Source organism: Watersipora subatra, chromosome 2, assembly GCF_963576615.1.
Source record: "Watersipora subatra chromosome 2, tzWatSuba1.1, whole genome shotgun sequence".
NCBI classification, from domain to species: domain Eukaryota; kingdom Metazoa; phylum Bryozoa; class Gymnolaemata; order Cheilostomatida; family Watersiporidae; genus Watersipora; species Watersipora subatra.
In genome coordinates, this window is record NC_088709.1 from 2,790,172 (window position 1) to 2,804,103 (window position 13,932).

General features: G+C 35.0%; 1 protein-coding gene across 1 annotated transcript; it reads left to right on the forward strand.

The window, feature by feature from the left end:
- The first annotated feature begins 7,441 nt into the window (after positions 1-7,441).
- LOC137387244 (baculoviral IAP repeat-containing protein 7-like) lies at positions 7,442-9,206 on the forward strand. The gene has a single exon (XM_068073584.1). The coding sequence runs from the start codon at positions 7,836-7,838 to the stop codon at positions 9,204-9,206; it is 1,371 nt and encodes a 456-aa protein (XP_067929685.1). The 5' UTR covers positions 7,442-7,835.
- Positions 9,207-13,932: the final 4,726 nt, after the last annotated feature.

Sequence of the window (13,932 nt, forward strand, 5' to 3'; positions counted from 1 at the left end):
ACCAGATGGATAACCAGATTCATTACCAATCGAGCTGCCGTTATAAAATATGCTCCCGATTCGGCGAGATTGAGAACTTTCCAGAGATGGCCAGCCAGCAGCCCCCTCACTGGAGAGCAACTTTGTGAAGCAGGATTCTATTATAAAAAAGCTGTAAAATGAGGCTTGTTACATTGTTACAGAGCTGTAAAATGCATTAAACCCATATTAACTTGCTGTCTACTACGATACAGTCATATTGTTTTTCACACAGGTATGACATTTAACACCAATAATATACGCTCACCGCAATTAAGAAGAAATGGCACCACTGCAATTTAAGAAGAACAAGCATCAACCATCGATGTGACGATGCCAATTATGTAACTGAGAAGAAAGACAACCGATTCCTCAAATGACAGGAACCTGTAGGTAAAAAAAGGTAAATTATAACGGCAACAAAAATTAACAAATGTGCTGGAATTGTTGACACAACACTTCTAGACAGAAATGTGGTTTTAAATATGGCATTCTGCATCATTTACTGACCTATCTTTGATGTAAAGAGTTTTTCAATCATTTCAAAATGTTTTAGATTTGATTAGTATTTGCTTTTCCATTAAAGGATATTGGCTGCTCACCGCATTTAACAACAGGAACACCAAATTCTGGTTTCATTTTATCAGAGATAAAGGAAGTTGTTCAGTCCATCTAGTTGTTGAGTACCATTTGGGCTAGTCGAACCTCCTTTTATTACCATTGTGAGTTGGAGTTATAAATTCTCAACTCGGAACTTTATTTGTATTATTATTCTGAAATCTATATAGTTAATTCTATCTTAGTTCACTCTAACAAAATGGCTGTTAAAAGTTTACTTGCAACAAAATTCGCATTGCAGTTATTTGGTATCAAAAGATCACCATGTCTTACTCTACTGTGTAGAAATGTGATTACAAGTTCTTAGAAGCTCCAAAATGAACAGCTAATCGCCGCCTGCACAAAACCGTCGTAGATTAGAATCTCTTTCCAAAACGGCTCAAATGGGACGTAGATGAACGAGATGGCTTCTGTTTACACTTTCATGCAGCCTCATTCGTCGAAATATTTTCGCAAATATATTTCACACATTCAATAAAACCATGTCTATTGTTTTTACGCGTCTGTTTTATCGTCATTGTAATTCTGTCACTTTTAGCACTGATATCTTATAACTTACCATAAAAAATCCTTAAACTTTTTAACCTTAGCTCGAATGAGTATATATCATTGTCTGATTAACATGATGAGCCTGGGGTCACCTGTGATAATCAAAAAATGCTGCAGAAATTATTCGCGTTGTTTGGCAGGAAGTAAGGGTCACATGATAAGATTACGACTAGACGATTAGACCAAGCCGAAACAAAGCTGTAAAGTAGCGAGCATTTATATTTGATGTGGGGTCTTCAGTGAAACCCGAAGTGTTTGTCATAAATTAGTGCTACGAGAATGACAATGATGACAATGATAAAGCTATGCCCAGTGATGATTATATTTCAGTCAATAAAGGTATTTGAATGCTCTATTGCGACATATCTCATACCTGTTCAATGATAAGTCAGGACACAATAGGTAAATTTCCAATACGCTGGGCGGTAGGCGTGAACACTTATATACACTTTTAACACTGTATAATGATCCATGTGACCACAGTTTGTACTAAGGTCGATTCATCATGACTCTAATATTTCATGATACATCATCATTATTACAGCAGTAGGGGCTGACAATGAGTCACTTTTTTACTTCCCATAAGTGTGAACAAGGTTGGGAGTAAATGATGCCAACATCCACGGAGTCGATTTCAAACAATCGTGATTGGCTTTTTATTATCGCTGAAGTCATCACGACTGAAGTCATCGTCTAAAGTTGTTCCTGATTACTAAAAAGGACTGCTGTAAATAGGCTAGTGATTTAATACAATTAATATAACTGTGATTTCTAGAAATTTAAATCCTAGCCCAGTAAACAGCCTGGCAAGCAAGCGAAAAACTCCGGCTAGTAATTTGGCTAGTAATACGGCTAGTAATACGACTAGTAATACAGCTAGTAATACAACTAGTAATACAGCTAGTAATACAGTTAGTAATACAGCTAGTAATACAGCTAGTAATACAACTAGTAATACAGCTCGTAATACAGCTAGTAATACAGCTAGTAATATAGCTAGAAATAATAATACGACTAGTAATATGACTAGTAATACGGCTTCTAATACAGCTAGTAATTCGCAGTGTCTGAAGTAGAGAGAGATTCTTGGGGGTACTCTCTGTCATGCCAGGAGGGTGGTGTCCAGGGACAACGGTCCTGCTCGCTGCTCACGGGGAGAGTCTGAGAGGAGCGTTGCGCCCTCTCAGTAGAGGGGGGTCCTGGGGTACTCCCCCGGAAATTTTTTAGCATGAATGCCCTTAAATTATGCTGTTTTCCATAACTTAAAACCCTGTGTTGTGTCCAGTAAGAAATTAAAAGTGGGCTTAGCTGCACAACCTGAGTGCTCTATGACTATGGAGACTCCAGGTTGTGATGTGAGTGAGTCAAAAAACCCTATGGACAGTCCACACAGACCCCAGACACAATACAGTCCCATCTCCAAGCCACCATGAATATTATTATATGATAAGCTCAGTCACTCACTATTTTTAAAAATACAGACTCTAAATTCATGACAGTCACCCATTCTTACTCACCTTTAAAGAAGTTATCTATTGGCCCATGCTGTTTCATTATAAATTGAAAGAAATAATGAAGAAACCAGTATAATAAGCGAGAATTTATTCAATACTACCATCCAAAACAAGAGAAGAATCCAAGCAATGATTAACCTCAAGCTATTCGAGGATTCTACAGGGCCGCCGACACAGGGTCCCGTCGATTGTGGCGGTTGATAGAAAACTGATCGGTTCTCAGGTTTTTAACAAAATTATCTAGTTGATCCGCTATAATAGCAAAAGACTAGCTGAAGAAATTAAAGATCAGTAGCGTGATTCTCTCGTCTCGAAAACAAGCACTGTTTTTGGTGTAATGAACTCGAGCTAATATAAGTTAGGGAAGAAAAGGAAAAAAGCGTTGTGTGAATATTTCACTTCATTCCGATTTTACCGCATTTAATAAGATGTGAGCAACCTTATGTGAGAGGGTATGCCTCCTAGGGAGTACCCCTACTAATTCTTCTTAGGGTTACGCCGTACCCTTGCGTACCCCTCCATTTCGAACACTGGTAATTCGGCTGGTGATATGGCTAGTAATACGGCTAGTAATACGGTTGGTAATATGCCTAGTAATATGACTTGTAATACAGCTGATAATACAACTTTAATTCAACCTGAAATTCAGCTAGTGAATCTGTTAGTTGCATCGATGCAGCAGAATTGGTTAAGTATAAGATAAAAAGATATTAAAATTTTTGTCCGACGTTCATTTTGAAGGTTAAAAAAACATTTCATGTATTAACTGAGCATGACAGAACTCATCGACTGGAAGTATTACTAGGTGTCAAACTTTGTAGCATTCAACTACTAAATGTGGTTACAAGTTAAAATATAGATACTGTTTAAGCAGGATTATTATCTTTAGGTGTATATGAGATGCCTTCTACATGTCACTCAGTACTATCATATTAAAGCATTATATGTGCATCATACCTGCTAGCAGTTATTAGCATCTTTGTGATTCACATGTTACAAGTGCTTCAGAAAATGCTTTGTAATGTTTACTCTTCTAGAATCTTCTCTCATTATATAATAGCCTTGCGTCATGCCTAAGCTATGTTGGATTATAAATATGATGAGCATGAACATAATGACTCAGATTGTTTCACGCAAGCCCTCTACACAAGTACTAGCAGAGAGGTAAGCCTTTGCTCTCTTAGAATGTTCTGTAATGCTTGGTGTTACCATAGATTACTGTTCCTTACTATGATGCATTGATAGGAGTGATACTATATTAGTACACAACACCACTAAAACTGACAAGCTGATAATATATACCTGTCTAGTATAACGATCTTATTAAACTACATGTCTCACCTATATATTTACTGTCTGGCATATAACTAGTCATATATGTCTGAAACATAATATATATATATATATATATATATATATATATATATATCTAGAATATAATATATATTTAAACTTATCATAAGTAGAACTAAAACTACAGTGCTCAACATGGTCACTGAAACAAGCTACCATCTTGTTTCAGTTGAGATCTACAGCGTGATGACTGCACTTGCACCAAACTGCCAGTAGCTAACCAAGATAAGTACTCTATCTAATTCTCTAATAATTTAGTAATTTGATTTATATTTACAGGTTTATAAATATATATAGGTTTATAAATAAAGGAATTATCATATCTATATAGATAAATAGCTCAAAGGCTGCAGTATATTAATCACCAATACCTATTCATTCCTGCGTAGATATATAGGTTTAAAGATAGTTGCACCAAATTTCAGTTGATTCAATCAGAAAGTATAAGTATTATTTTATCAGTTGCTATTTTTTTTATGTTTGAGGTAGCCTGACTGCTGAAATGTTTCAAAAATAAAATCTTAATTATCTTAATCTAAATAAAAATAAAAATACTGACTCCGATGCTGCCCGATGCTGCCAGTCTATGGTAATTACGTCGTCGAGATACTTATTTCATCAAGGCCTTTGTATCAGCAAAGTTCTCAGTTGCTCCCCCACCAGAAACTAGTTACTAGATAAAATAAGCAAGCCGCATCTTTAAAAAGAATATGTTCGAATATATGGCAAAACCAACTGCATCCTAAAATGTCATGTATAGTCAACGTTGTCTAGTCATTATTAGTATCAATTTGTGAAAAAAACTTTACTGGTCAAATTTGATTAGTTGGTTCAAGTACAAAACAAATGGTTTTTTGAATTGACCAAAATAGTGAACGCAAAATAACATCAATTTATTTGAAATCAATTAACCCACCGATTCTGGTGGGTTAATTGACAATGACACTACTACTCTACTCGTGGTGGAACATAATTATCTTGTAAGCAATAAAACAAATCTAATAAATATATGTCATTCATCGATTTGTCATTCTAACGTGTATCTACTAGGAGCTTTCAGTATAGGAGTTAAATAGATTGAGAGCATAAAATTACAAAATGAGCAAATTTTTAAAGAAAGCATAAGTACGCCAAGACAACAATTCTAAGCTTTGTTTTTAGGAGCATTGAACAACCGATTTTTTCTCATTGAGAAGTGAGAAGTGAACATAAATTCTAATCATGAGTCTAATTCACCAACTACAACTGCTAAAGAAAATTTGAAGCAAATATTACAGCTAGATGGAATGATAAAAAAGTTATGAAACGATGATTGGTGACAGCAAAAAGTTATAATTTTATAAATAAGTAAATGTATTCATGAGTAGTAAAATGATCACCTTTGGTTTAGTATACCGTGAAACCTTTAATATAACGCCATGGCGCTCTATTTTTCAACATTTTTTCTGTAGTGGAATTTTTTCTGTCAATTGGAGGCAGCGTTCAAATAGAAGCTGGCGGTCTATTTTTCAAATGGCTTGTCAGAATTTTCCGAAGATAGATTTAGCCCTATTACGGGTGAAGCAAATGTTGCCTATATTTTGCTCTATTTTTCCGGTGGCGCGATATTCAACCTTTTTGAATGCAATACATCTGTTAATTTACCTCTAACTTGTCAAAGATCTCTTCATAAATTTGCTTCGTGTAACCGAGAAATATCTCTACCAGTTGATATCTATTGCTTCCAATTGACCTGCGATGATATTATAGCCTGTGTCATTCTTTGCAATTTGTTGGCATTTTCAATTTTTATTCCATTCTAAATTTGAAGGCATATTTTTATTTTATATCTATATTTAACATTGTTGAATAAAAGCTCATTGCACTCACTGATATTTTTGCTACAGTTTGCAGCCAAAACTAGCTTTTTATGTGCAATAGAAGTAGAGTTATGAGCATCGATCCATTGTAAGCAATGTTAAGACAGCTGCAAGGATGCTATTAAATAACATGCTATAAATCTGAATATTTATAAGTTATACAGTAATAATTTATTAAGTGATACAGGTATATATTCATGAACAAGTGACATAAATGAACCATATTTGTATTATATGCAGAAACAAAAACTAACGTTGTTAAAACCAAAATATTTCCATCGTTTGCTTGGATAGCTGCGTTCTGATTGTTGCTTTCAATGAAACGAACATCTTCTAGTTGTCTAATACCTTCCACAATATCTTCTGGCCTCAACGCCTTTGCGCTGCTGAACTAGTCAATATTGGTGTCCAAAAAAGTTTTTGGCAAACAAAACTTGTATGCCCTGCATTCAGCACGAATGCAACGCGTAAAGGTTTGCCCGCTAAATGTATATTTTTATTCAAAACTTGCGAACTGGTTTTTATATGCATGTCCTTCGAAGTATTAGGACAGTAGTTATTGCTATAACATTGCTTTCAAAGTTTTAATGAAAAAAACGAAACGCTTTGGAATTGGACAACGAGATAACTATTATTATTGATATAAACAATTCATTATGAATACGATTTTGTGAGATTTTACGGTATATATATATATATATATGTATATATATATGTATATATATATATATATATATGACTCAAAGTTAAGGATAGATCGACCTCCATCCTCCTATCTTCCTCTGGAGCACAACGCTGCTGACGCCTGTCAGCTCTAACCATAGGCGGTCTACTCCAATCTTTAATCACTTGATGCTCAGAAAAATCAGTGTCATTTTCGCTGGAACTGGAAGCAATGTTAAAATTCTGTTGTTTGTCAATAAAATGTGTTGATTCAGCGGCCCGATCTAGTAATTCAATAAATTCCCTAATGACGAGAATCTTTGAAATCCCAGACAATGCGTTTCACAAGTGATAGCATTTGTTATGATCTATATAAAAATTTTGTGCTGATGATCGGCTAAAGAGATTTTATATTTATCGTTCGTGGAATCTTTTTATATATGCTCACTACACACCTCACGAATAAAGCACCTGCTTGCATCTGGGCATTTCAAAAAGTTATCTCATTCAAATGCTTATATCTCTGGACAGGGCTAGTCTACAAAGACAAAAATGACATCAAATTGTAGCTGATGTTTTATCCTTATATTGGTCCTTATTTCATTTAAATGACTTTAATGTTGCAATCACATCTTTGCGGCTATAGTATGTTAAACAGCAATACCTATTTTCACTACATAAATATATAACTCTAAGGCTACATACAGTATGTTGAATTCAAAGAATTATTTATTCCAATATTAAAGTATGTCACTAAAACTATAATACATTATGTTAAACTCAAAAAGCTATTTGTTCTCGCATAGAAATAATCCCCTACCTATCTATACTTGTAGCGATGGATTATGTCTCATCAGGCAGCAATCACAAAGTGCTATGGACTCATCCGAGAGACATTTTGAGTAGAGAACTAACCTCATTTCTATTTGCCTCTAATCAACAGCTAAACTTTGCTAATGCAAGGCAGGAACTACATCCGTTCTTCTGCACCGAAACAGATTGCTTGTTTTATTACATCGACAAAAGCATTTTACCCTTCTTTGCTGTGCTTCGTTTGTTGACTTTTCAATGGGTAGCATCTTGTTACATTGTTTACACATGTAATCTCCTTAATTGCCTCAAAAGTACAAAAGCAAAAGAATCAAAAAAAATCGAAACAGTATCAAAGACATTTAAAAGACAAACTTCAGCAACAGCTTCACTAAATCTTGAGTTTGACAATAAATTTGGCATTCAATTAAATGGACTGAATGGTGGTTGGATGAAAAAAACTAGTTTATGGGTCTACACAGTTGCACAGTATCCAGAAAACTGCAATCCAGTTATACCTCTAACTCTACAGAAAGAACTTGACCAGAAAACTCCAAAAGATTACCTTACTTACATTAAAAATGATCTGACAACGGAGGAGCGAGAATCATTAATGGTTGATGAAGGAGAAAGGAGAAAAACATTCCAGACACAATGGCCCCATGATGGAACATTATCTGGTAACAAAATGGCTGAAGCGGGATTTTACTACCTCGGAGAGGGAGACCAAGTTCAGTGTGTATTTTGTAGAGGGAGGCTCCGTAACTGGTCACAGCATGAGGTTCCTATGACTGAGCATGCTCGACTTTTTAACTTTTGTCGATTTGTCAAAGGGCTGGATTGTGGAAACCGATCGTATAGGCCAACGAAATTAGCAAATGAAGAAATGACAAATATAACAATATTTAGTAATCTCACAGCCACTGAGGAGAATCAGCAGCGAGAAAGCGGTACAGACAGTGGCCCATTGGGGATCTGTACCAATCGAGCTGCCGTTATAAAATATGCTCCAGATTCTGCGAGACTGAGAACTTTCCAGAGGTGGCCAGCCAGCAGCCCCCTGACTGGAGAGCAAGTTTGTGAGGCAGGATTTTATTATACAGGGTTTGGTGACCAGGTTCGGTGCTTTTACTGCTTAGGAGGGATCAAAGGATGGACAGCTCATGATGAACCATGGGAGGAGCATGCCCGCTGGTTTCCTGACTGTTCTTATTTGCTAAACAAGAAAGGGGCAGCATATGTTGATCTAGTTCACCAAAGGACTCCGGACAACAAGAAATGTACAACAAAAACAAAAATGCAAAAGCGAGCTGAATGGAGGAAAAAGGTAGCCATATCTGAACAAGAGACAATGCCAGAGATTTGTGTGAAACTGGGGCATGATAGACAGACAATTGCTAAAGCTCTGGCCAATAACAACAACCATTTTGAAAGTGTAAAAGACATGGTGAATGCTGTGCATGCATTGGAAGATGCTAGTGAGGAGCCAATAAGGTGCGGTGAAATAACTCCAACATCTAGTGCTGCCTCACATCCTCTTCAAGAACATAATCCACCTGCACAACAGCCTGCAGATCAACGGATAGGACAACTCCAACAAAGTGAGCGAGAGACTAAACATAAAGCTTGTTGTAGAATTTGTGAACTGAAGACTACTAACTTTGTCCCAGCTACTAATGTTGGACTTCCATGTGGACATCTTATTTACTGTGACTCATGCAAAAATGATGAGTCAAAAAAGAGTGTAATTCAGCAGGTAAAATGTCCCAACTCTAACTGCAACTCTCCTCTCTCAGGGACTATCAAAGTATTTTTTGCTTAGCTTTTAGCCTATACATTCACCTTTTAAGACAGTGAATGTCTCTTATAGATTAAATATTATGTTTTTATAGTCATCTTTAATGAAAAGAGCTTACTCTTAAAATCTGTTCAAAATTATTTATTTATTTGTTGGCGTGGAACACTTTCTGCTCAAATATTGCCTGCTGCTTTTTGTTTTTGTCCCAATCTAAAATGTGAAAGAATATTAATTTTTTGAAGTTACAAAATACACTGTTGTATAATTTCACTTTTTGCAATATATATTCTTTATATTGTTGAATTGATATGTATGCTTCATTGCAAAATATTTATGCAATTTTCAAACTAGGCAAAACTGTAATAACAATCAAAACGGTTATTTACTGTTCGAATATCCTTGTGAATTTTATAGACAATTTTGGATAGCACTTTTATAACTACAACATATATTTTTATAGTATATTTTTATGAGCGAGTTGTGATCTCTGTTTTGAAACATTTATTATTTATAAATTCATGACTTTGACATGCATATGAGCTACAGTGTTATATTGATCACATGGTTAAGAATATGAAATTAAGGAGAAAACAATCAAACGATAATGATGGAGTTAAAAAGATTCATACTGAGATATTAATGTGTGATATTCATTGGAATTATCAGTATGTATATAACAGAGAAGCCTAAATATCAATAGTAATGACATAACAACAATAATAACAGTAATGACATAACAACAATAATAACAGTAATGACATAACAACAATAATAACATTAATGACATAAACACCAAACAACAATAATGGTATAACAACAATTACAACAATAATGATATTTTAACAAAAATAACAACAATAATCACATAACAACAACAACAGTAATGACATAACAACAATAGCAGAATAATGATATAACAACAATAGCAACAATAATGCCATAACAACAATAACAACAATAATGACAAAACAACAATAGCAACAATAATGCCATAACAACAATAAGAAAATACTGATATAATAACAAAACAACAATTATGACATAACAACAATAAAAACAATAGGGATATAACAACAATAATGACAGTAATGACATAATAACAGTAATGATGTTGACAATCAATGTAATGAACTTACTACTTTTATATTGTTATGTAGCTCTTAGAACTAGTCATAATAATCACTCAAAACATAAATATATATATTGTATAAATTTAATGCTAAATAAGAGTGCCTTGCTTTAGGTTAATAGTTAAACTTTAAACACAAAACAAAGTTAGAAAAAACATTCATATTTCGATGATGGCATTTTTTACTATTGTATAAATTGCTATGAATATGTTGTCTTATGAATATACCGACTTTACAGCGATAGGAGCGATAACAAAAACACAAATATTCGAGTTTTCAACAGTGAATCATAACATATGGTATCTCTTTTGCTAAATATCTCTCCAGAGTTAAGTCAATCCCTTTGTAGAAACAGTAGCTTGGTTTAATTAAGTTGTATGAGCTTCTATTCTTTGTCAGTATATAGTATCCATACATGGTCAGCAGGTGAACTTATCTGGTAATGCTGAGGTGCAAATTCATAATAGTGCAGCCAGTTAGAGTCACCTACAAAATAATGTTTCCAAAAGTAGGCCACACTTCTCATTTGGCTTTAAGAACATCATGTCCTTTGGTGTGTTCACGTAAGTCGTGTATATGTTGTATTTATACAACATGTACACGTAATATATATATGATGTACATATTATATATAAATATATATATACATTATATAGATTAAATATATATATATATATATAAAATCAATAAAACAGACTATAACTTCAGATAAAACACTTTATTACTATTAGTTTCATGCTTGGTAAGAGCAATCTTTATTGCTGAATAAAGATTGCTCTTACCAAGCATGAAACTAATAGTAATAAAGTGTTTTATCTGAAGTTATAGTCTGTTTTATTGATTTTAACTTGCTCTGATTTTATCATTGAGCACTCTGCTCGGATCTTACGCTTATACTTATGTATATATATATAAATAAATATATATATATATATATATCTAAAAAAATTGTTTCCTCACCCCGGATACCCCATATGGGTGGTAAATTCTGCTCGGGTCTCCTACCAGAGACCTGGGAGTTTGAGCACTCGCCTCAAGATCTTAGCTGTTCCAAATAGCGCACTTTTCTGCAACTCACGTGAGTTGATTGTTGTTGGTATTTGGGCAGGCCACATTTTATGCACCGGTGTTATTGCGCCCAGTGCCCCAATGACTACTGGGATTACAGTTGTTCTTACATTCCAGCATTTTTCAATTTCTTCTCCAAGAGGGAGATATTTCTCTACCTTTTCTTTTTTTTTGCTGGCTATACTGTAGTCATTGGGTACTGCTATATCTATTATAGTAGCCCTCTTGTTTTCCTTGTCTACCACCACTATATCTGGTTGGTTTGCTAGGACATGCTTGTCAGTTTGGATGTAGAAGTCCCAGAGGATCTTAGCGCGGTCATTTTCATTGACCTTACCAGAAGCTTCCCACCAGTGTTGTGGTTTATTAAGGCCATACTCATCACATAGACTTTTATACACAACACTTGCGACATGATTATGCCGCTCAGTGTATGCGTTCCCTGCTAGCTGCTTGCATCCACTGATGATGTGTTGGATGGTCTCAGGTGCATCTTTGCACAGTCTGCATCTAGGATCGTCTCTAGTGTGATAGATTTTCATTTGGAGTTGCCTTGTTGGAAGCACTTGCTCCTGGGCTGCCATGATTAGTGACTCTGTATTGGCCGTTAGGTTTCCTTTGTTCAGCCACATATATGTCTGGTGAAGATCGCCAACCTTAGATATTTGTTGGTGGTAAGCACCATGAAGAGGTTTCGTGTGCCAGTCAATTTCTTCATCATCAGGGCGTAGGTCCGTTGTAAGAGCAGCCGATTGAAATTCAGCTAGCAACTTATCTGAGATGGCCATGGAGGCTGCATATGCTTTGATGCTTTGCTCCTCCTCTTTCACTGTCTGCTGTACACTTTTGAGTCCTCTACCCCCATCTTTCCTATCAAGATACAATTTAGTAGTATCAGATTTTGGGTGGAGTGCTCCATGCATGGTCAGCAGTTTACGAGTTGCTATATCTGTTTCTTTGATGGCTTCCTCAGTCCACTTTATTATGCCTGCTGGATATCTTATTACTGGCAGTGCGTAGGTATTTATTGCCATGACTTGGTTCTTGGCATTGAGCTGGCTCCGTAAGACCTGCCGAAGGCGTTTTTTGTATTCGGTAATGGCTTTGTGACGTACCTCGGCTTCATGGTTGATGTTGCTTTGCATAATTCCCAAGTACTTGTACCCTTCTTCTACATCTTTGATGGTACCATTTGGCATTCTTAGGCCATCTGTGAGCATAGAATGGCCTTTTTTAAGAATTAGCCTTCCACATTTCTCAATACCGAAGGTCATTTCGATGTCCTTGCTGTATACCTGAGTGAGGTGTATTAGCGAATCAATGTCCCTTTCTTTGTTAGCGTACAGCTTGATGTCATCCATGTAGAAGAGGTGGTTTATCTTGGTGCCACTCTTAAACTGGTACCCATATTGAGTCTCCTCCAGCATATTGCTTAGAGGGTTTAGGCATATGCAGAAGAGCAGCGGTGATAAGGAGTCACGTTGATAGATGCCTCGCTTAATTATATAAATATATATATATATATATGTATACATATATATTTATATATTTATATATATTTATATATATATATTTATATATATATTTATATATATATTTATATATAACCTATATAATGTATATATTTATATATATATTTATATATATATAACCTATATAATGTATATATATTTATATATACATCATATATATATTACATGTTGTATATAGCAACATATATACGACTTGCTTGAACACACAAAAGGACATGATGTTCTTAAAGCCAATTGAGAAGTGTGGCCTACTTTTGGAAACATTATTTTGTAGGTGACTCTAACTGGCTGTAATATTATGAATTCGGACCTCAGCATTACCAGATAAGTTCACCTGTTGATTAATTGATATTAATGTGTGATATTCGTTGGAATTATCAGTATGTATATAACAGAGGAGCTTCAATATCAATAGTGACACATGATAACCAGTATATAACAGAGGAGCTTCAATATCAATAGTAACACATGATAACCAGTATATAACAGAGGAGTCTAGACATCAACAGTATGTATTACTAGTTAATCAACAGTCTGTATTACTAGCTAATCATCAGTCTGTATTACTATTGTCAGATATCAGCTCTGGAAGAAAACAGGACCTATTTTGCCAAGGAAACCAGAAACTTCTATGACCTATGAAGACAACAATACATGCAGAAAGGAAATTAAATGACCTATTCATCTTAGACACAACACACAGACCATTTTAAGGATGTCAGATGTTAACTGGACGGAAAACCCCAAATCACTGTATCTCACCATAATATATACATTTATTTATATACTTATTCAGATTCACTCATCAAAATATTGCATAAACATCGGAAGGAGAGAAGTGAGAGCTGAGCAGCCATCCAATGCTATAAAGAGCATGTACTGAGTAGAAGAGAGCTTCCATGCATACATCCCCGAGCTACAACGAAAAGATTGAGTATGTTACATAAACAATAACTGCATGGTTTGAGCTAACATTTTAATATTTGTATTTTATGCTTTTTACTTTATGCTAGTTTTAAA

Bases quoted from the DNA above. Each gene is read 5' to 3' on its own strand.
- LOC137387244 (XM_068073584.1), top strand. From the start codon at position 7,836: ATGAAAAAAACTAGTTTATGGGTCTACACAGTTGCACAGTATCCAGAA.